At 41.9% G+C, this 22,191-nt stretch overlaps 1 protein-coding gene across 1 annotated transcript in view; it reads right to left on the bottom strand.

Moving 5' to 3' along the window:
• Nucleotides 1–22,191, bottom strand: part of LOC119496990 (furin-like protease kpc-1) — a 204,572-nt gene that overhangs the window by 135,324 nt on the left and 47,057 nt on the right. The window contains 1 exon segment of the mRNA XM_037784701.1: nucleotides 18,379–18,484. Coding sequence (XP_037640629.1) covers nucleotides 18,379–18,484 — 106 coding nt within the window.

Below are 22,191 nucleotides of genomic sequence, written 5' to 3'. Positions count from 1 at the left end.
CTTTCTACCAGCCCCCTTTTTGGCCACACACACACACAAACGCACACACACAAGAAAAGATATACAAACAGAATAAGAAACACTGAGTACAAACCCTGTGATGCACATGCAAAAAAACACACTGATGTGCACACAAACATACAAATACACACGTGTATACAAAACGTACACACACACACACACACACACTTAATTTCAGTTAGTTGCTGTCACACATGCACACGAGGGAGTGAGGATTTACTTGTTATTATGTATCCAGCTCCAGGCTTTAGGATGCTGAGACGCCGGCATGATTTAAATAATAAAGTGGCTCACCTTGAGAAGATTTATGTGACAAACGGGTCGGTATGAGGGGTCTTTACTAGTGCAACACAGATAATCGGAGATCATCTCTTAACATTAAACCGCTGTAACCATGCAGACTGGATTAACAAAAGTACAAAATTAGGCAGATATCTCAAGTGAGGCTGAACGTAGCTGACGGTGATACAGTAAACTGTCTTCTCATTAGTCCTAACTAAGATAGTCAAAAGCACCACAAAGCATTGTGAGCTACAGTTTCAGGAAAAAAAAAAAAAGGCTCATTTAACTAAAACAAACAGCTTTGGCATTGTTAGCTTTCTAATTAGCAAGCAGGCTAGTTTACAAAGCAACCAATTTTGTGCAAATACTAGTCACAACGACTTTAGAGCCAGGAAGTAATATATAATTCCATTTTGGGATGATATGAAGGTACTGCAATGATTTAGTAATGCACTTCTATAAAGTTGCCAGACTTGCGAGAGACAAAAAAAATTATGGTTAACCCATAATTTCTCTATATACACTCACCGGCCACTTTATTAGGCACACCTGTTCAATTGCTTGTTAACACAAATAGCTAATCAGCCAATCACATGGCAGCAACTCAATGCATTTAGGCATCTAGACGTGGTGAAGACGACTTGCTGAAGTTCAAACCGAGCATCAGAATGGGGAAGAAAGGTGATTTAAGTGACTTTGAACGTGGCATGGTTGTTGGTGCCAGACGGGCTGGTCTGAGTATTTCAAAAACTGCTTATCTACTGGGATTTTCACGCACAACCATCTCTAGGGTTTACAGAGAATGGTCCAAAAAAGATAAAATATCCAGTGAGCGGCAGTTGTGTGGACGGAAATGCCTTGTTGATGTCAGAGGTCAGAGGAGAATGGGCAGAGTGGTTCGAGATGATAGAAAGGCAACAGTAACTCAAATAACCACTCGTTACAACCAAGGTATGCAGAATACCATCTCTGAACGCACAACACGTCCAACCTTGAAGCAGATGGGCTACAGCAGCAGAAGACCACCCGGTACTAGCAAGGTGTATCTAATAAAGTGGCCGGTGAGTGTATTTTGTCATCAGGATAAGCCATTTGATTATTTGTTCCCCGAATTAGCACATCTTGGCTACCTGTCTGTATTAAGTATCCAGTGTGGGCTACAGGGGTCAAACAATGTGTGTGTTGTAAGTTTCTAGAATGGGTTAACCTCCAAGAACACTGGATCCAACAATTCCCATAATGCAACTTGATAGTAGGGCTGCCCCCTCTTAGTCGATTAGTCGACTGATCGGTCGGCCAAACAGCACGTCTTATTGAGACAAATCTTTTGTGTACTTAAAAATACACGAGCTGTTCATTACATTACTGTCCCTGAGGTCATAGACTGGAAAGATGGCCACCGGGGTGGATCACCTGAAAGCTCTTCTTGTACTTTCTGTTGTCATGAAAAAAATGTATACACACTACACACCCAAGGTATTTGAACTGAAATCCTGACATGCAAACTTGCATGGCAATAATTTTATTAACTGGCACTGAAATGAAACTTTCAATTGGGCATCACTATCTCTTCCGTTTTGCCTCTCTGGAGCAAACATATTAGAACAATTTACCTCCTACACGCTGCAGCGTGGAGACTATATTTAAACGCTGCACTATGAGAAATGTGGATGCTTTAACATTGTTTAGCATGGGGGGGCTTGCTTAATGGGACTTGGCTAAGCATGTGTAATTAAGAGCAGGGGTAAGTGGTGAGTTGCAGAGTGCATGGTGTGTGTGTGTGTGTGTGTGTGTGTGTGTGTGTGTGTGTGTGTGTGTGTGTGTGTGTGTGTGTGTGTGTGTGTGTGTGTGTGTGTGAGTGTGTGTGTCTGTATGTGCGTGTGTGTGAGTGTGAGGGATATGGTAGCAGCATCAGGCCATGATGGAGTGCTTTGTGGAGCCAAACACCCATTCAGCAAGCTGTGTGCTCATTAATCCTGCCAAACTCCACTTGTTACATGCACGCACAGGAAATCATGAGGCTAGGTAAACAGGGAACTGCTGCGATCCATCACTGCACGCCAGCGAACACAGGAACACACCGATATGTAAGCGAACACACACACACACACACACACCCACACATACTGATGTAAGGGAACATGCAAAATGATAAGCTCACACCCATACAAACCTACAGTAAAAACACACCAAGAACCTCACAAACACACAGAGATAAACTAAACTAATTCAAATCTGTTATCTTACAGTATGTACATATATCACTATTTCTTTGCTTTACGTTGAGATGTAAGAGAGAAACAGCTCTCTTCTGCACGTTACAGAGAAATCCCATCCAGGCTGCTGAAGGCCTGCACGCTATTAGTAGAAAGAAATACCGCCACAAAGCCTGGAAAAGAAATCAATAGAGCTTGACCCCAGTTTGACCTCTCGTTGAATGGAGAAGTTATGGTACCACACTGGCCTTGACATTAGCTTATTTGATGTGTATTTTCCCAACAACAGCTCCCTCTGCTCTCCATCCTTTCTTTTCCCTTGTTCTCTTGTCTCTCCCTACTTGCTTCAATTGCTTTGTTGCCATCTCCTAAATGCTTGTGCACACACACACACACACACACACACACACACACACACACACACATACCTACATGCGCACGTACACACACACGCATCACATGACAAATGTAGTATAGAGCCAGTTACACAGCCCAGTGGTTAGATGCAGTGTTGGAGCAGATCTGTTATATCTATACGCCTGCCTGGCTGGAGCATTTACTGAAGCCATCAGCGAAACGACATTCCATATATCTTTGACAGAGAGGGGAACAATACTATTTACACCAATTTAGCCCTGGGAGGGGGGGGATTTACAGTTAATGGGCGACTTTTTTTTTTTTTTCTCTTCTTGTTTTAACATCCAGTTTTCAAAATGGCCACCCTTCAGGGAGACATATGAGACACATGCTAATAAACTCCATTACAAGGCATGTAAAGAGAACAACAACAAGGTAGCGCCTTCTCAAACAAGTCTGCTCTCTGTTTCACTACACTCCTTCATCACAGACACTCACACTATAAGCTGCTAAATAAGATACTAAATCCTTCTGCAAATAGAACTGACCACAAAACAACCAATGCAATGAAAGCAGCAGAAGAAGAAAATCATCATTTACTGTTTTTACGATTGCAGATTTTTACAGTTGCAGCTTTCCCTTTCCATGTCTTGGTGCAGCTGCAGGGTTTTACCAAATTGAGCAACTCATGATGTTTACCCAGCGTGGTAAACACGCTCCACAGAGGCAGAGTGGGAACACAAGACTTGATAAGGTTAAAGGTCACGGGTCACCCAGGGGCCAATCAAGGGTTAGTGGTGGGAGCAGGTTCAGGTTTGGGCTGGACGTAATAGGTCAGCGGGGTCAGGTCACGTCAAGGAAAGGGCTTGCTGTCCGCTGGGGTTAGTAAAAGGTGACAAGAAAATTAGAGTATATTTTTCCAAAGCGTAAAAAACTACAATGGGCATAGAGAACACTGTAAGTGTAGGAAGAAAGAGATTTGTAAATATCAAAACGGGTCAAAATTAGGGTTGAAGGTATTCCCATGGTCTGAAAATGAATACTTCCTGGAAATATCACCTTTTTGCCATGATTATTTTATTCAGATTTCGTTGTTATTCTTCGGCTTATGTGGTAGAAGAACATGTCCTCTACAATTCCCTCCCAAAAAACGCACTAAATACAATCCTCTGTTTTCAGCATACCTCATATCGAGTGTTAACTTGGGAGTGTTTGATTTTCACAGTGCTGACCCGAAGTTATTACTGTAAGACCTGTGTGAAATGGCAGATAAGGAAAATCCATTGTGTTATTCGTGTTATCTTGATGGTTTGATGAACAGGAGGTCTGTTGTCGGACGCTTAGTTGTAACATTAGGACAATCTACGCACAAAATGCTCCACCTGTTCAACGCTGCCCTGCTCTCTGATTTAGGAATGGCGTCTCTATCCCGCATGTCTGATGAAGCCTGTGTAGTCTTCGTTTACACATTTGGCACTCTGTTTCATTCACACCATAGACTGTATAAAAGAACTTGACGTAGTCACCATGGCATGGCATTTTGGCCGTCGCCAACTTGATTTTTTTGGAGCCAGAAGTGACCATATTTGGAAGAGAGGGTGGAGCTGTGGAGGAGTGAGGTCCGGCAGGGCCAGGTACCGTAAGCATAACACATGTTAAGTTACCAGCTAGCGCTAGCGAGCATTGAGCATGAGGCTGTACTTAGGCACAACAGAGCTTTGAACTAAATGCTAACATCAGCATTCTATCATGCTCACAATGACACTGCTAGCATGCTGATCGCTGGTGAACACATATTATCTTTACCATGTTTAGCATCTTAGTTGGTTAGCACGCAAGACTTGCTAATCAGAGCTAAACCCTAGAGTACAGCTAAGACAGTTGGTAGCGTTAATGCAATTTCGAGAAGGCGTCTTTATTCTGGTATATATGACCGAATACAGATCGACAAGCAAACACATGCCAGATATTCTGGGTCCGCAAATATTTCCCCCTGAAAACTGGAGCAGTTTTTGATGTGAGATATTCCCAGTATTCAACCCTGTAAAAATGTGATGAAGTGCACAATAATGACCAAAAATACCTGAATTAAAAACACAATATGTGACGATGCTGAAAACTGCAGGCTAAAAAACAAGCACATTTTCTTTTTTAGCGGAATGAGTTTTTCTAAAACCATCATAGCACAACTGCCTAGATTTCAGTGCGTGAAATAAGTAGAAAAAAAAAATAATGGCTCCCTTTAGACCTTTTTCCTCCTCCCATTTCAGCTTCTTATGAAAACAGAAATGACCCACTGAACGCTTCGAACCACTGTATCAATGCCTGACTGACAGAAATGGAGCTCTACCTCCCTCCTGCCCAGCCTACACAACACAAACAATGAAGCCTGTATGAATGGAGACCTGTCAATCACAGGAAAGCCATCCATCACCAGGCAATATACAAATGATCATCTCCTATATTCACCAGGCGTGAGCAACTATGCAGCCAGACACACACACACACACACACACACACAAACACACATACGGGTACTGTAGATAAATGCACACAGACACAATCAAACACAGGCATAACAGAAATACACACATTCACAAACCAAATGCACATAAACATACACGCAGCCCATCCAGAGTGTTGGAGCCCAGACTGTAGAAGTCATCAGGGACCTGTAAAGCATTACCCTCTGTGTGACTCGAGCCACTCCAGAAATAGCCTCTGTAATGTATTCTTACCGCCACCGTCTCTTTTGCACAATAGTGCCCTTAATAACACACTCCATTTCTGTTGGCATAAATAAGGGCTCCATTTCCATCTTATTTCATGCAAATGAGAGCGCCGGCGCCCAAACAGGTAGTGGGAGTAGTGTGTGAGTGGAGTGTGGAAGTGTGTAGTCGCTGAGTGTAGTGGCATGATTGGGGACGAGTGAATTCAAATGAGCGTTGGAGAGACCCCACAATGTGCCAACGACTCCCACGCCAGCCTGCCAACTGCGTGACAGACAACGTCACTTACGGGCCCCGCAGCCTGCACAGGGTGCCATTACAGGGGCCTACACAAAACCAATATTTATCCAGGCAAATGGTTCTCTGGGGAGAGATTATTGATGCAGACATAAGAGTTGCACTCCGGTAGTAGGCGCTGGTGCAGCTTTCGGATTGGCCGATACCATTGGTTGACTGTGTTTTTGGAGAGCAGCGATTGGCTCCCTTTTTTTCTAACCAAGCAACACCAGCAAGAGGCATCTGGATTGACAGCGTTTCACACTGCATGGGGATCATGTGGCTGACAAAGACAGGCTTTTCTGAAAACATGGTCTGCACACAGATCGTGTAAAAGTGCTATTTCACCTGCTGTGACATCAGAAGTGAAACCGGGCACCCTGATCCAAGCATCCATCCTCCTGTTTACTCCGTGTTTGTTCATAACTGCTCTTTCATCAAATCTTGTCTGCAATTAACTTCTTTATCCTCCCTCCACAACTCATATCTTCTCTCTCTGTGTAAATGCCATCTCGGAGTTTTGTGTATGTGTAGTCTGCCCTCTTTCCAGGTATCCTTGGTACAGAGGATTTTTTGCAGTCAAGGTCTTACTAGCAATTGGCAGTGCCCTGACGTTGTTAGATGTTTTCACTCTGATCTTCCATCTTCACGTGATCATACTCTAACACCTATAACCTGTAGTAGTTACTTAAAAGAGTACTACACCAATTTAGCATTGCACCAGAACCAAAGATATCGCTTTTTTTATTCCATGCATTTTTCTTGTAAAAACCTGCCGCCTACCCAGAATGCAACTTGAGTTGTCCGCCGACGGTTCAGTCAGAGATTCGAGTGTGTGACGCTAACAGCAGCTAATGTAGCCTCAAACAGAGGAGCCAACGAACGGGCTACAGAGGTCTGGTGAGATCACTTCTTTCTAACGCCGCACACCGATTTATTATTAATTTTCAAACTTTGTCTTCATCTGAAAGATGTTAGAGCCACAGACTGTATATATATAGATGGACGACGCATCCCCACGTCTTCTCACTCACTGTACAGAAGTAAAGCAAAAAAAAAATCCAGGATACGGGAGCTGCCATCTTGTGATTTTTGTCATTTGGAGCCAAAGTCTGCGCAGTAGTGATCGGACGGTGGAGCCACAGTATCGATGTTTTGGCTTCCCTTTTGGGGACCTGTCATGTTGTCCATCTTTATATACAGTGTATGGTTAGAACCTATGCTGTCATCTGGCAATGGCTTCAGGCCACTGCCACTCTGCAACGGATAAGCAAATACAGATAATGGATGGATGTATAAACTATATGACACCTATTCTGCATTAACAGGTTATGTTGTAGCTGCTCTAGCTGACTCTCCCCTCCTCCGAAATGTAACTACATCAGGGCTATGGTGGGTATGGACATACCAAGTGGAGGATCTGTAAGAACTGCGATTGTTCGGCATGTGCTTCTTGTGTTTTTTCTCAGACTCTGATTCTCCACCTAATAAAGCATCTCCACTGTAAACCTCCTCTCTCTCTATCACAGTGAATAAGAGAATGTAAACACAGCAATTTCAGAGAGGCAATCTCCTATTAAATAAGAGACAAGGTGAAACAGAAGTTCCCTGGATGTGTATTTGCCTAGCCCACTGGCACTCTATAACACAAAGTAAATGAAATTATGTAAACACAGTTACTGTGTGGAGTATTATTAAAGCACGATATGGCTCGATCGCGTACGATGCATCTGTGTTGTTGTTGTTGTAGCGATATCAACGAGTGAAATTTGACATCCTGCAAAATAACCACCGGCTGCGCAGTACGTCACAGTTTACTTGACTCTACCTTATACCACAGATACACTGTATTGCAACTAAGATCATACAGTTTTTTCAAGAAAGCATCTACTACGCCAGCAGCGATGCCAGTGGCAGCCACTGATTATTGATGATACTGATTATTTGTGATATTTCACACTAACACAGCATATTATGAGGCTCCCGTTTGAGCCCAGTTACGGTCACCCCTCCGGTGTTTTCTGCCCTCTGCAGCAACACAAACTCATTTACAGGATCCGATGAGTTACATTTGTATGTGTGGTCTCAGAAAATCAAACCAAAATCATATTTGATTTTTTCCAGAAGTACAAAAACAGACGCCAGCAGCGATGCCAGTGGCGACAACTGATTCCTGGGGCAGCTACAGTTACGTCATACTGAGGTGTAGGATGAGTGTGTGGAAAACATACATACTGTACACTCTGTTGATGTGAAATTTTGTAATCCTTGAAATTCTTATTTTGTTATTGAGCTTCAGTATCCATCTTCAGTGCCTTTACTCTGTACTTCCCAGCAATAAGTTGTCAGTGTGGGTGGTTTTCTGACAGCTTTTTCCTTAGGCTTTATTCTGTTGATGAAGTTTTAAGTTTCTTCGGAGTTTCTTTTTCTACCCTACTCTTCTGCTGTTGTGAACACATCAGGAGTGTAGGCAGACATGTAGGCATCACTTTCTGTGCAAAAGACATGCCCGGCATCAAGAGTTTAGAGCAGCAGGAGAAAAGCTTCGCTTCAGTCACTCGAATTTTGTCAATCAATCAATCAATGTAACAAAAATCAACAGAGATTTTAACTTCAACTCAAAGTTGATGATGATTACATAACACGTTTGGGAGTCTGGGGGAGGCGGGGAGGCGAGGTGGAGAGGAGAAAAGGTTTACAGGGGTGGGTGGTGGTCAGATAAAACAGCTCCACACTCGCTTCAAGGAAAGGTTAATGTCTCTCTCTCGATTTCTCCATCTCTCCCTCCCTCGCTTTCCCAGCTGAGGTCTGTGTGACTTACAGCAGGTCCAGACTGCATTAGATTAAATCATAAATTACCCACCCACCCCCATATCTGCATCCCCCCCCCTCCCTCCCTATCTCACTCTTCCCTCTCCCGTCCTCTCCCTATCTCAATCTCGCTCTCCCTTTATTCTCCTATATTCCATTCCCCATGTATTTCTCCTGCTCCCCCACTATTATTTCTCCCCAGCTCTAATCATTATTCTCTTCTCTTCGCCCCCCCCCTCCCTCCCGCCCTCATTTCTCTCGCTCTCCCTGTACTCCACAATATGAATGTCTTTCTGTTCAGAGGACTACTACAGTGGGTTTGGACAGCAGGCCATGTGGGTGACTGCTTGCTAGTGTGATGTGATGTTTGGTCTTATGGTGTGTCTTTGAGTGGGGGTGTTGCAGTGTGGTATAGGCCTTCATGCTCAAATGTTGTTATATGTTATCACTGCATGTGATGGCCTGTTTTTTCAGTTTGCTATGGTGGAGAGACGTGGGTTAGAGATTCATCCTGTAGGTTATATAGGTGTATAAACTCTTCATCTTATAAAGCCAGTTTTAGCCTTTTAGTCAGTTTTAAGCCTTTCCAAACCCAAAACACAAGAGTAAAAATGTAAAGAGTGTTTATCTGCTCTAATGTAAATGTTAGCGTGTGCTTCTAACTAACTTGCTTACTACCTACAGTAGTAACAGAGCATTACTTCCAAGGCCAAGGAGCACATCATTAGCTAACACAGTAGTCAGGGTCTGAAATTAGCACCCGTTACCCGCCAAATGTGATTTTGGAAAACAGGGAAAACGCTACGGATGGGAATAGAGAATAGGTTCCACTTGAGAACTGGTTCCTAGTTGTCCGATTTTTTGGCATCTCATGCCTCCGTGACTATCGATTCCTCTGTATTGATGCTTTCCGACAATTACGCATGCATATGCAGGCTGTATCATGTTTTAGTTTGTTCGGGACCTGAGCCGTGGCGGAGAGAAAAAAGGTGCTCAAAAGCATGGTGCTACTACTACTACTACTACTAGTACTACTGAGGGGAGCACCCTATTTTCTCCCTGATAAAGCGAAACTGTGAACAACAAATCCGTGTTGAATTCGTCAGGAGGAGAGTTAGTAACGTTAGTAGCCGAAGGGCAGCACAGTCCTGCTTGGCTAAATAACGCAGCTACTAACGTTAACGGAGGTTTCCTTTGAGTTACATGATGGTGCGTTCATGCTCTGTAAAGGTAAATTACAACGTTACCATGATGTGTTCTAATGTAATCTCGTAAAATATTTAGTAGTTTTTGGCAATAAACTTGAATAAATCCAGTTGTTTTTGAAGGAGATGTTTTCACAGCAATATAAAATAGATATTAGAGAGGGAATTATCACCTTTTAACTTCCTAACACTAACACTAGCTCTAAGCAGCTTATAATACACCATTAAAACTACTGATGCCAATATATATGTTAAATAGCAAATATTTAAATAATCATAATCATTTCAATTGTATGTTTTTATGCAATAATACAATTTATACAATAACAAAGCCTAAACCATTTATCATCGTAAGTATGAGTACAAATATTTCTGCCAGTTTCCAACGAAAATTGTTAATTGTTTCAAGGACTTTCTTGAAATGACTGTTAAGTAAGGGATGTCACTGAGATGAATCCTTTTTTTTTAAAGAAAGAACTTATTTGAAACAAGATGATTTGTACGGGACATTATTATAGACATATATAATAACTTATAAAAGGAGATTTTTACAGTGAATGGATAAGGGAGGTGTGTGTGTACAGTACGGGGAGAATGAGAATACCACAGTGGACAGGCGGACACATACTCGTACAAGGATACTATCAAACAAATAAGGGGTTTCTGGGTAATTGTAGCTTGCAGAGGACTCCCAGAGGACCCTTGTGTACACTTACAAACGCTACACGTTGTGTATATTTGTGGTCCTGTGCATCCAACTCTGTTTAGTTCTGCAGGGAAGGATATCCAGAGACACTGAGAAGTTTTATTTGTTTAGGTATTTTTATTCAGTAGTCTTATTTTCTCACGATGAAAATAGGTTTCTATCTTCAGTTTTCTTTATTTACTGTGTATTCTGGTTTTGGTAAAAGCGGCCCTGCCCCCTAGTGCACACATTAATGTTACGTCCAAGTATGATGACAGACACCTATGCCAACGTCTGCACACATCGTCGGTTATTGTTTATAGACTTACAGGCACAGAGGCATGTTCCAGGCTTAACAGAGCGTTGGTGGGATAAGTAAGAGCCCAGGCAAAAAAAAGAAGAAAAAACAACAACATTCCCTCCATTCAACCCCCACACACCTTGCTCCACCGCTTCGCTGGAGAAAAAAGGGGAATAAAATAGAGTGACCCTGCCACTAGCAGCTCTCTTTTTTCCCCCACTGTTCTCTTCTTCCTCCCCCTTGCCGTGTGAAATCAAATTTCCATGTGGCTCCCGTATCTGTTGCACAGCGAGGTGATTTATCAGGGATGCAAAGAGCATGCAGAAACAATCTTTATTACATCCATTTCCTGCTTGTCAGCCGGGATCATGTTGGCTGTTCATTAAAGGCGCGGCGCAGGTGAGGAGAATGCATCCCGATGCCTTGATAGATTGTCTGCTCCCCTGTGGTGACAGCAGCTGGATGGATTGAACAGCGGGGGGCAAGGAGGGAGGAAAAAAAAGCGCTGACTCCGTCGCTCCCCCTGTCAGACACACTTTTACATAGCCGGCCAGTGTCATTTCTACCAAACAGCCCCACATGCACACGCACACACGGGTCTTCTGACACTCATTGGACTTAAGCCAGGAGCCTGCCTTAATGCATGGCTGCATAAACACAACATGAGCATGACGTAAAAATACAAAAGGCACACATATTGTAAAGATGAAGCTTATCTTATTTTACAGTTACCAATCCTGGCTCTCTCTGTTGAAAACACCAGCCTGATAATCGCCTATGAGGATAAAATACACAACATTAAGTGCAACAGCCTTTTTGACAAATAAAAAAAAACATTTATATATTAAAATAACTATTAACTTTAATAACCAAAAATTACACTCATACAGGTACTTCTGTGTTGCTTGGCGACCAATTTGTTTAGCTACCTGACAAAGACTTTGTTGCTTGCTGGTGAAAGATAATCATGATAATCATGCTCTTACTTTGTGCTACCTCAACAGCAGCCGGCTGTGTGTTCAGTGGTCTGTGTGTAACACTTTTTCAAATGCGCGGTGATTAGGGACATTATGGCCTGTTTTGTTTACACTGCACAGAGAAAATACAGTCAGTGTGCGCTCAGATTCTAGTAATAGTAATATGATAGAAGTCACTTTAGTAGTACTGTATGTAGGGCTGGGACGATATACCTCTCTCCCGATCCGATACTATCATGATCATGAGTGCCGATTTATTGCGATTTTTAAGTATTATGATTCGATATAACGATTTCTTGCGGTTTTTGTTCATTTTTTTAATACTAGACCATGGGAAAAGTTAAATCCTACACTTCTAGGGACTTTTACTTTGGAAAATATCTAAATTAATACAGTAAAAAAGATTTTGATTTCCAGCACGTATGTAGTCAGAGATGTCCTGAAGTCAAATATATCAGTCATTGTCAGGCATTATTTTTTTTTCCAGCCGCTCAAAAATCTAAGAATAAAGACATTTCCTCCCATTTTCTTTTTTTTTTTTTTTACTTATAAGGGACATGTAATGTTTCATACTGGTGAATATAATCCAAGAAATCTTATTTCCGTATATGTATTTTGTATATACAGTTCCCTTTGTTAACACCTTATTTTGAAAACCGGATATAGTCACACGTGTCTACTTCCTCTAACTTCTCCAAAGTGGTCTCTAGCTCTCCCGTCAGCTCCGTTCTCTTTATACATCCATGGTCAGCTCCATCGGGGCTGTTTGAATGCATTTAACATAAACGTCAATATATGGGTGTTCTACAGTTGTAGCGTCAGCCGTTTTGACTACCGAGATGAGAGTGACGGCCGACTCGACCGCACGTTACCGCAATACGATAACGTTTCCTGTCCATGACAGAGTTAGCATGCAGCTTTAGCCGTGATGTCTAGCTCTGCTTTTCCTGCAATGTGTGAAACCCAAAGTGTTTCCATACTTTACTGTATGTGTAGTGTTTACCACGTTGGATTTCAAAATGTGAGGGTGCAGGTCGTATCCACGTGGACCCTCCGCCATTTTCTACTTTCTCATTTTGGCTCGCTGCGGCCGGCCATGGATTGTTTTGGTTGACGGATACGAAATGGTTATGACGTCACGTTACTCAGACTACAACATTAAAAGTGGTAATTTCAAAAAAGTGGTAATTCCAAAATAAAAAACATTCCCAGCCCTACTAGTATGTAACTAAGTTAACACATACAAATCACAAGCATACGAGTAGCATGCCATACCAGGTTGTTGAGTATTGAGTATTAAAAGCAAAAGCTGTTGTTTTCACGTAAAATTTGGATTGCTTCTTTAAGATGGTATATTTGTGGTAAGCCACACAACATCAGCTGTTTGGAAATCACTGGAAATATGTGAATATGGTGAGTATTCTGGATGACTAATATTTTTAATAATAATGGTAATGTTCAACACAACTGTCCCTCACATGTACTGTAACATGACACCATGTATTATAATACGTTACCCAGGAAAACCAACTTAAACGTTCAGTACAATGTAAAAAAAAAATAATTTCATTATCCAAATGGACTTTTAAAAAACGCAAGGTTTCTGTAGGACACTGACACTCTCGGTACAAATGTGACACACAGCATGAGCAGACAGTAGATTAAACGCTTTTCATGCTGTATGGGCACACCTCATTAAGTCAATCAGCTGAGACCGTAGAATATCAAAAAATACAGCTCTACTACCTCTTACAGCAGCTACGTAAGCCTCCATAATCAGCCATAAAATGTTTTATCACACCTCCTACATCAACAGATAAATACATACAGTATGACAACATACAGTAAATACAGCTCTGCATCTATAGTGGGCTCACATTATACCCTCAGTGGACTGCTTTTCAAGGTACAACTATAAAATCCCATTATCTTCACCTTACTGTAATTCCTAAGACATAAAAAAAAGAAACAGTACAATGTGTACATCTGCTACAGAGTGCAGTAAATTGAGAAGACAGGATTGGCTCAAATTGATGTTTACCTGTATGTATATATATCCTACATACGACCATTTCTTTGTGTGACATAAAACTGTCCTGCATTATAGGATTCTCTACTCGCTGAGCTCACTGAATCACTGCTCAGTCTTCTTTGTGTATATTCCCTCTCTTTTCTTTCCCTCTCTCCATCCATCCATCCATCCATCTACCTCCCTTCTTTAGTCTAATTTGTGCCCCGTGTCTCTCTGTGTACCAATGACATGTAATGACAATGGCGTAAGCGCCAATCGATATTGGAGTGCTTTTGGGCCGTCAAGCCAGGAGGGACGGAGGCCGGCGTTGATAGCAGGGTGACAGGGACACGGTGGGATAAGGTGGGTGGAAGGTGGATGCCATTTCACTGATGAATCTATATATTTAACCCACTCGTGGCTAATGACTGCTGTTTATGTTGATGTACACTATATGTGACAGTCGTCTTTTACTCCTGCTATAAAAGAGTCCTAAGGCCTCATTTAACACAGCGTAGCATAGAACAACTTCTAAATACTGTACGTGCCCATACGGACAAGAAAGTCGCTATTTATCAAACGTGTGTTCGCACACATTTACATAATGAACAATGATAAATATCACCTGTTCCGTATTTATGTGCTTGTGCACGTACAGGCTCGGTAACATACAGAAACTCTCCCAAAAGGCCATATATGGTATATGGTCAACCACATCTCTTTGGAAGTCCTGGAAGCATTAAAAAGAAAGCTTCCTGTTCATTTCCTCAGTTTATCGTTTGGTCTATAGAACATGAGAAAACAGTGATAAAATCCCATCACAATATCTTAGAGCCCAAGGTGAAGGCATCAAATGTTCGACCAACAGTCCGAAGACATTCAGGTTACTATAATTTAGGACCAAGAAAAGCAACGGATTCTCACATTTGAGAACCTGGAACTGTCACATCTGTGGCACCTTTCCTTGAAATTGACTTAAACGATTAATCACAGATTTGCAGATTCATTTTCTGTTGATCGACTGATTAATCGACTGATCTAACTACTTGGGGCCGCAGTAGCTCAGTCCTCGAGCAAGGCACTGGACCCCCAAACTGCTCCGGTTTAAACGGCGCTATATAGTAGCTGCCAACTATTCCTAATACTAGAATGGGTTAAATGCAGAAAGTAAATTTCACTGTGTGCTGTGCTGTGTGTACAATGTACCTTGTGACAATAAAAACTAATTTACATTTAACATTAATCACTGCAGCTCTGCCTCATTTGTTATATAGTATAGTTAACGTGGTTAGACTGTGAGTGATGTACAGCTGGTTAAGGTCTCCCGACTGTGTGTACAGATGGGTTACAGCTCATTGCTACCTTATAAATATACTGTATATTGTCAAACTTTCTCTCTACTAATGTATCTTAGCTGAGAACAGTACATTTCCACAACACTAAATGAAATCCTGCTAAACCAAACTAATAAAACTAAAGTTTTAGCATAACAGAAAATATACCTGGTTTAGTTAAATCAATCCAAATTAATGCAGACTCAGTACAACTGACTGTCATTAACGGATCCTCTGGATGTCCTATAGCCACAGGTACTCAGTGATGTACCACTTGAGGATCAAGATGAAATAGAGATGTTAATTACATAATTTCGCTCTGAATAAAATCTTCAAAATAAAAACATAAATGCACGTTTATATGAACGAAAGTTGACAATCAATATCAATCACTTACATGGTTGACAGTTGGTTAATATGTCTGTAATTTAGAAATTGGTTTACCCATGATTACAACTGTGTACCACTAAGTGTTTGTTAGTACAGTATGGTCAGACATTTTTCTTAAATGTACACACATTCTCAAGCACAAGACAAAATAGATACATCTGATTTCGTGCACATAATTCAGTCAATAAAAGACGCACCTGATAATATTGAGCTGTGTTTTTTAAAAGGAACAGTGTGTAGGATCTGGCGGTATCTAGCGGTGAAGTGAGGAGATTGCAAGCAACTGAAGCCTCTCCTGTACGCCAAGCGTGTTGGAGAGCTGTGGTGATTGACGCGAAAATGCGAATGTCCCTCTCTAGAGTCATTTGGAGCAGAGCCAGTGTGTAGAGTGTGTGTGTACGTATGTAAGTGAGTGGTGAAGCAAGAGAGAGAGAGCGGCAGCGACGGCAGTAAGTAACATTATCGACTCCGGCCCAACCAGAAAAAATTAACAGAGTTTGGTTTGTCCGTTCTTTTTTTTTAGAGTTATTTATTGGGGTGATTTGATAGAGTGTTGGAAAGGGGGAGAGAGAGAAATGACATGCGGAAAGGACCACAGGCCAGATTCGAACCCGGGTCCACCGCTGCTAGGACTGAGCCTTGGCGATACATGGGCGCTCGCTCTACCGACTGAGCTAACCAGCCGCCCGGTTTGTCCGTTCTGGGCTACTGTAGAAACATGGCGGACTCCGTGGAAAAGGCACCTGCTCTTTCTGCCAGGAGATCCCCCTAAATGTTACACACTGATCCTTTAAGGGTCATGCTGATGTCCACGAAGTACAGTAATAAAATAAATATAATGCAAATATATCTAATGGTGCAACTGTGAGACAATAGTCTGAGAGAGGAGAGTCAGAAGCAAACCCAAACACAGGCATCTAAATTGAAGGTGGCATGGTGAATGTGATTCAACGCTTGTAGAGAAACGACCTCAGATGCCAATTACATTACCTCTAAAACAGAGGGATTGGATTGAAGGGTTGGAGATAGAGAAGGAGGGAGGAGGAGGAGGAGGATGAGGAGGATGGTGGGGGTGGTGGGGGTGGTGGGGGCGCTTTCACTCAAAGAAAAATAATTTATTTCATTGTGATATTAAAATCGATAGGCATCGATTGAAAGGTGGCTAAAGGTGAGCGGTGTGCATGATCCTTCAGCTGTGAGAGGCAGACTGTCCGAGAGGAGGGAGAGACGGAGAAAGAGAGGGAAGGAGAAAAAAAAGAAAGAGAAGGGTGGCCAGAGGAAGGAGTCACCTCCTAGTTAACAAAGAGGGAACAGGAAAAAAAAAAAGAAGAGGAAAAAAGACCAAGAAAATGAGAGAAAGAAAAAGAAAGACGGAGAGAGAAAGGGAAAGAGTGAGGGAGCTCTTGCCCGGTGGAATCAATACAGAGAGGTGGAGCAGAGTACAATAGCCTCAGAGGAGAGGAGATTCAGTGGTGCAAGTCTAATACTCTCTGTCTCATACACACACATACATGCACACACACGTGCATTAACACACACACACACACACACTCGCCCCCTCTCTGAATCCTTTTTACTCTTGCTTTCGTCTGACATTTCCCTCTATATCCTTCCTCTATTTAATTTCTTTCTCTTTTTCTCTCGCTTGCTTGCTCATTCTGTATCCACCCTCCACCCCTCACCACCAATACCACACACACACACACACACACACACACACACACACACGCACGCACACACACACACACTGAGTAGCTGTCTGTATGCAGAGGGATGCACAGCAAAGAGAATGCCTTCTGTCCACAGCAGTCCACCATAATAGCAGCATCTTTCATCAAAAACAGGCAGTCAAGTAAGAATCAACACACATTGCGAGCAGATAGACACGCACGGATGCAAGTGGACAAAAAAACACACACACACACCCACACAAATATGCCATTTCTTTCGAATAATGCCACGTTTATAGGACATTTTCTGAGAGTCCACTTTCACACACATGTACCGCAGAGCCACTTTGGATACAACAAAAGTGTCACATGAACACTTTAACACATACAAAACAGCACACTCCAACCCTACTCCAGCTCTATCAGCACTTGAGACTAGTGAGGCTTCAATTAGTTCTTGATGAATGAGCCCATAAGATGCCGCTCTCTCATTTCCCTTGTTGCCAGATATCCTGGCAATCAGAGAGAAATGAATTCTCATTGTGGCGTGACTGAGACGAAGATGACGGTGGTGGTAGAGGTTGTGGTAGTGGTGGTGGTGGAGGAGGGGGGGCACTAACATAAATCATTCACCTCTCCACTGAGGGGAGAGTTCAGCTTAATCACTCCAAACTTGACAAGTCTTCGCAAATCTAAAAATATTTTTTGGAGAGCGCAGCAAACGCAAAGTATTGCACAAAAGAAAATTGCATTATACATTTCCCTAAGTGAGCATTTATTTTCCAGATATTTCAGATGTCTGCTCCCGGCGTTATTGTATTAAGCAGAAAATGGTCTGGTGTGGTGCTATACAAATAAAATTGAACTGAATTAAAATGAAGCTACCAGCTAGTACACACCCAGAAAGAACCCAAGCATGAGTCCTGTTAAAAACTCATATTTTGTATTTGCACATTTTTCCAAAATATGCCATAATTTTCTTATTTTGGACAGAAAATCATGTATATACCGTGTGTATAATCACTCTACAGTATTTAATAGGCATCACGTATACCTGTGTACCCATATTTAAAACATCCAATCAGTCTGTGTTGCAGTGAAGGTTAGACTCACCATCATCAATGATGCTGACCACGACTCCGTCACCGGTGATGTTGTTGCTCCAAACTGGCATCACATTCAGGTCAAACCCACTGGTGTTGTACTCGCCCTGTGCAAACTAAACACACACATACACACATAACATTATTATCACAGCTTGAAAAGGACTACGGCAATGAGATGGTTATTGTTAAACATAACCCAAAATGCATCGCTCACTAGCAGTAAGTCTAAGACCTCTACCTGCAAGGCCGGCGGTTACACTAACACAGTTCCCGAAGCATTTTTATTGGACATTCTTTCATTTTTTTATTTGCACCTGTTTGTAAATGTTTTGGTTTGGTAAAACAGAGGTTGCATTTATGCATTTCAAGTGGCGCGGTGTAATTTTGGTACTCCTTTTGGCATGAAATGGCCTGTGTTTCCGCCTGCTCGTCCCTGTAGAGCATTCATCTGCATCATGCCCAGCTATTCACACAGACATGTGACCCCCACCTGCAGACACTATTTTCTTCCTACTTATGATTCATCCTGCCCCAACCTCTTCTCTACATTACATTGTTACTAGGGCTGTCAATCGATTAAAATAGTTCATCACAATTACTCGCAAATTAATTGCCCATTTTTTTATATATTCAAAATGTATCTTTATTCATAACATGGTCAACTGCAGCCCAACAGGCAACAACAGCTGTCAGTGTGTCAGTGTGCTGACTTGACTATGACTTGCCCCCAAACTGCATGTGATTATCATAAAGTGTGCATGTTTGTAAAGGGGAGACTCGTGGGTACCCATAGAACCCATTTTCACTCACATATCTTGAGGTCAAAGGTCAAGAGACCCCTTTGAAAATGGCCACGCCAGTTTCTTTTCTCTGTATTTAGGCTCTGTATGTGAATATACTTTCTACAGAATCTGTTCTATGTGTGCATGAATGAACATATTTACTGTAAGTTTAACACATGTTTATGTGGGAGACTGTGTGCATATCATTGTGTATGAGTGCACGTAGACACAATATGTGTGTTTAGAATCCCCATAAGGAGCCCAGAGAGTTCATGAGGAAGTCACAGAGACAGATCTTTCATCCTTGCACCTCAAACCACAAATCCACCCACCTCCAAACAAACACACACACACACACACACACACAAACCTGCACACACGTGTACAGCCAACACCAGGATGGTGAGACAAAAGAGCCATTGTTGCAACTCCCATGAGTCTTGGTGGCCACACGAACAATACATTCACTTGAAAACACAAACACCTTCATCCAAATATAATCACACACAAACACTGTAACCAGACAACATGAAATGGTGCAGATGTGCACTCACACACACTATACTATACACTTAAAAACAACACAATAGATGCGCACACACACACACACAAGCACAAACAAACACACACTCAAAAAGGCAGTGAACAAACTGTCTTACCAAAAATGTCAGTAGCTGCCCACACACATACACACACACACACGGCCAATTTGATATTCAAAGTGAGTGTTTCAAGAGGCTTCAACTCTGTTGTTGTTATCATGATGAAGAGAGAGAGGAAGAGGGGAAGGGAGTGCACTATGGGGAAAAAAAACAGGCTCAGAAGGGGATAGGGTGTGTGTGTGTGTGTGTAGTTGCATGCCCATCCAACAGTGGACCGATGAGCCAACAGGGGACATTTTCCACTGTCATGTTTTAAATCATGCTAAGATCGTGTCTAAGACCTTTTTAGTAAATGTATTTTAAATTTAGACAACAGGGGACCTGCAGGTGTGTGTGTTAACATGCGCAGTAGCATCCGCTCGGTCACATGACTCGGTCACAGGGTCCCAACGTCACGCTGTCGTCACGGCTTGCGCGCCAGCCTCGGTCCTGGTCTCATTCACATGAACGGAAGAAGAGAAATAACTCTGGAATCAGCTATTAGTGTGTTTTACAACTTTAAAAACTTAATTTCTTAAATAAGGGCTATTTAGGTGTTCGTACTGGGAAGTTGATTCACCTCAAAAAAATTATCCACTGAGTTACAGACGTCTCTTTCCCAATGTAAGTCTATGGGAAAATGTCTTTTTGGGCCCAATGGCATCACGTGATGGGCATGGAAGTCGCAATACCGCCGTTTGGCCACTATGAAAGTTGGGATCGACCGGCACACTTCCTGGGGCCTTTCTGTGTATTGGCAAGAATCTGGCGATACGATACGTATCATTGTACAGGGGTAACAATCAATATATTGTAATATGTCGCGATAATGTAAGCAAGGCGATATATTGCGTTTTTTTCAAATCTAAATTTAGGAAAACTGTCATAGTATAAAGAACACAGCACCATATGTATAAAATCTGGGTAAAAAAAGTCACTATGTGAAATGGCTACTATGGGGACTAACATACATCACACATGAATACATTTGGACTCATTGGATCCACAAGAGTCTCAGGTTTACTGTGATACCCAATTCATGCAATTCTAAGACTGTTTATGGACCCCAGTATGCAGAAATATTCAAATACACAATTTTAGAATAGGACATATTTGTACTGCATGCAAAAAACTACTTGGTTTTTGCCCAATACTGCATGGAATTAGCATCAAGTGGGTATCTCTGTAAAGGGGAGACTTGTGGGTACCCATATTGAACCCATTTTCATTCACATGTGTTGAGATCAGAGGTCAAGGGACTACTTTGAAAATGGCCAGTTTTCTTTTTAATTTAGCGTAACTTTGGAGCGTTATTTGAAGCTTCCTTCGCGACAGTAAGTATGACATGGTTGGTACCAATAGATTCCTTAGGTTTTCTAGTTTCATACGATGAAACTGAGCCCGCACTAAGGTTAATTAAAGATCGATAAAGCATTTTGGATAATCGATATAGTTTCGCAAAACATTATATTGCGATACTCATAGAATATAAAGGCTCAACTTAAGTGGATGTCCTGAATAGTTTCAAGCTTCACACTGAATTAAAACAAAGGGGTACCCAGAGGGCAAGGAAATAAGAAGTTTTTTAAAATCTAAAAAAAAAAAAAACAGGATAAATCAGACTTTTACTGGATCTTTAAAATAGTTTTTTTTAAAAACTCCCTTCACTAGTTTTCACAAGTACAGGATTTCAGAAGTTTTACATTATACTTGTGTTTTCAATCTACTCATATAGGAATGCAATTTGTTTGTTGATGTACATTACAGAAATAAAGATCCACACCCGTACTGTGCAGAATGTCACGAGTCCCTGTTTGCTGGTACATAGTGACAAAACTTCCCTGCAGTGATGTTCACACTCCAGCATAGATGAATAAAAAGAAATATGCTAAATGAATAATTCTTACGAGGAAGTAATCAAAATGTATTAATTTTGTTTTGCCCTCATTATAATTGTGTATTGTCATGAAGTGGCTCACGGCTCAGACAAAGGAGGAAGAACACACATGTAATTTGAACGGTTGTGGTTCAGGAGGAGCGGGTCGTCAGCTGATCAGAAGATCTGCAGTTCGATCCCTGGCTCCTCCAGTCCGCATGTCGAAGTGTGCTTGGGTAAGATACTGAACCCAAAATTTGGATGCACCCTATTTTTCCCCCTGATAATGCTACATTGCGAACAATAAATCTGTGTTGAAATTGTCAGAATGAGAGCTAGTTAGCGTTAGCATCAGCTGTTAGCTCCGTGCAGGACTGTGCTGCTTGCCGGCTGCTAACAGCTAAAGTTAACTAGCTCTCATTCTGTTGATTTCAACACAGGAGGTGCCATACATTATGATGTGTTCAAGCTCTATTCAGTAAAGTGAGAAAGAGTGAGAAATGTGGAAGGTAAATTCTGAC

The sequence above is a fragment of the Sebastes umbrosus genome, chromosome 11 (genome assembly GCF_015220745.1).
Source record: "Sebastes umbrosus isolate fSebUmb1 chromosome 11, fSebUmb1.pri, whole genome shotgun sequence".
In the NCBI taxonomy this organism is placed as follows: Eukaryota; Metazoa; Chordata; class Actinopteri; order Perciformes; family Sebastidae; genus Sebastes; species Sebastes umbrosus.
This window is presented reverse-complemented; position numbering and strand designations above follow the sequence as displayed.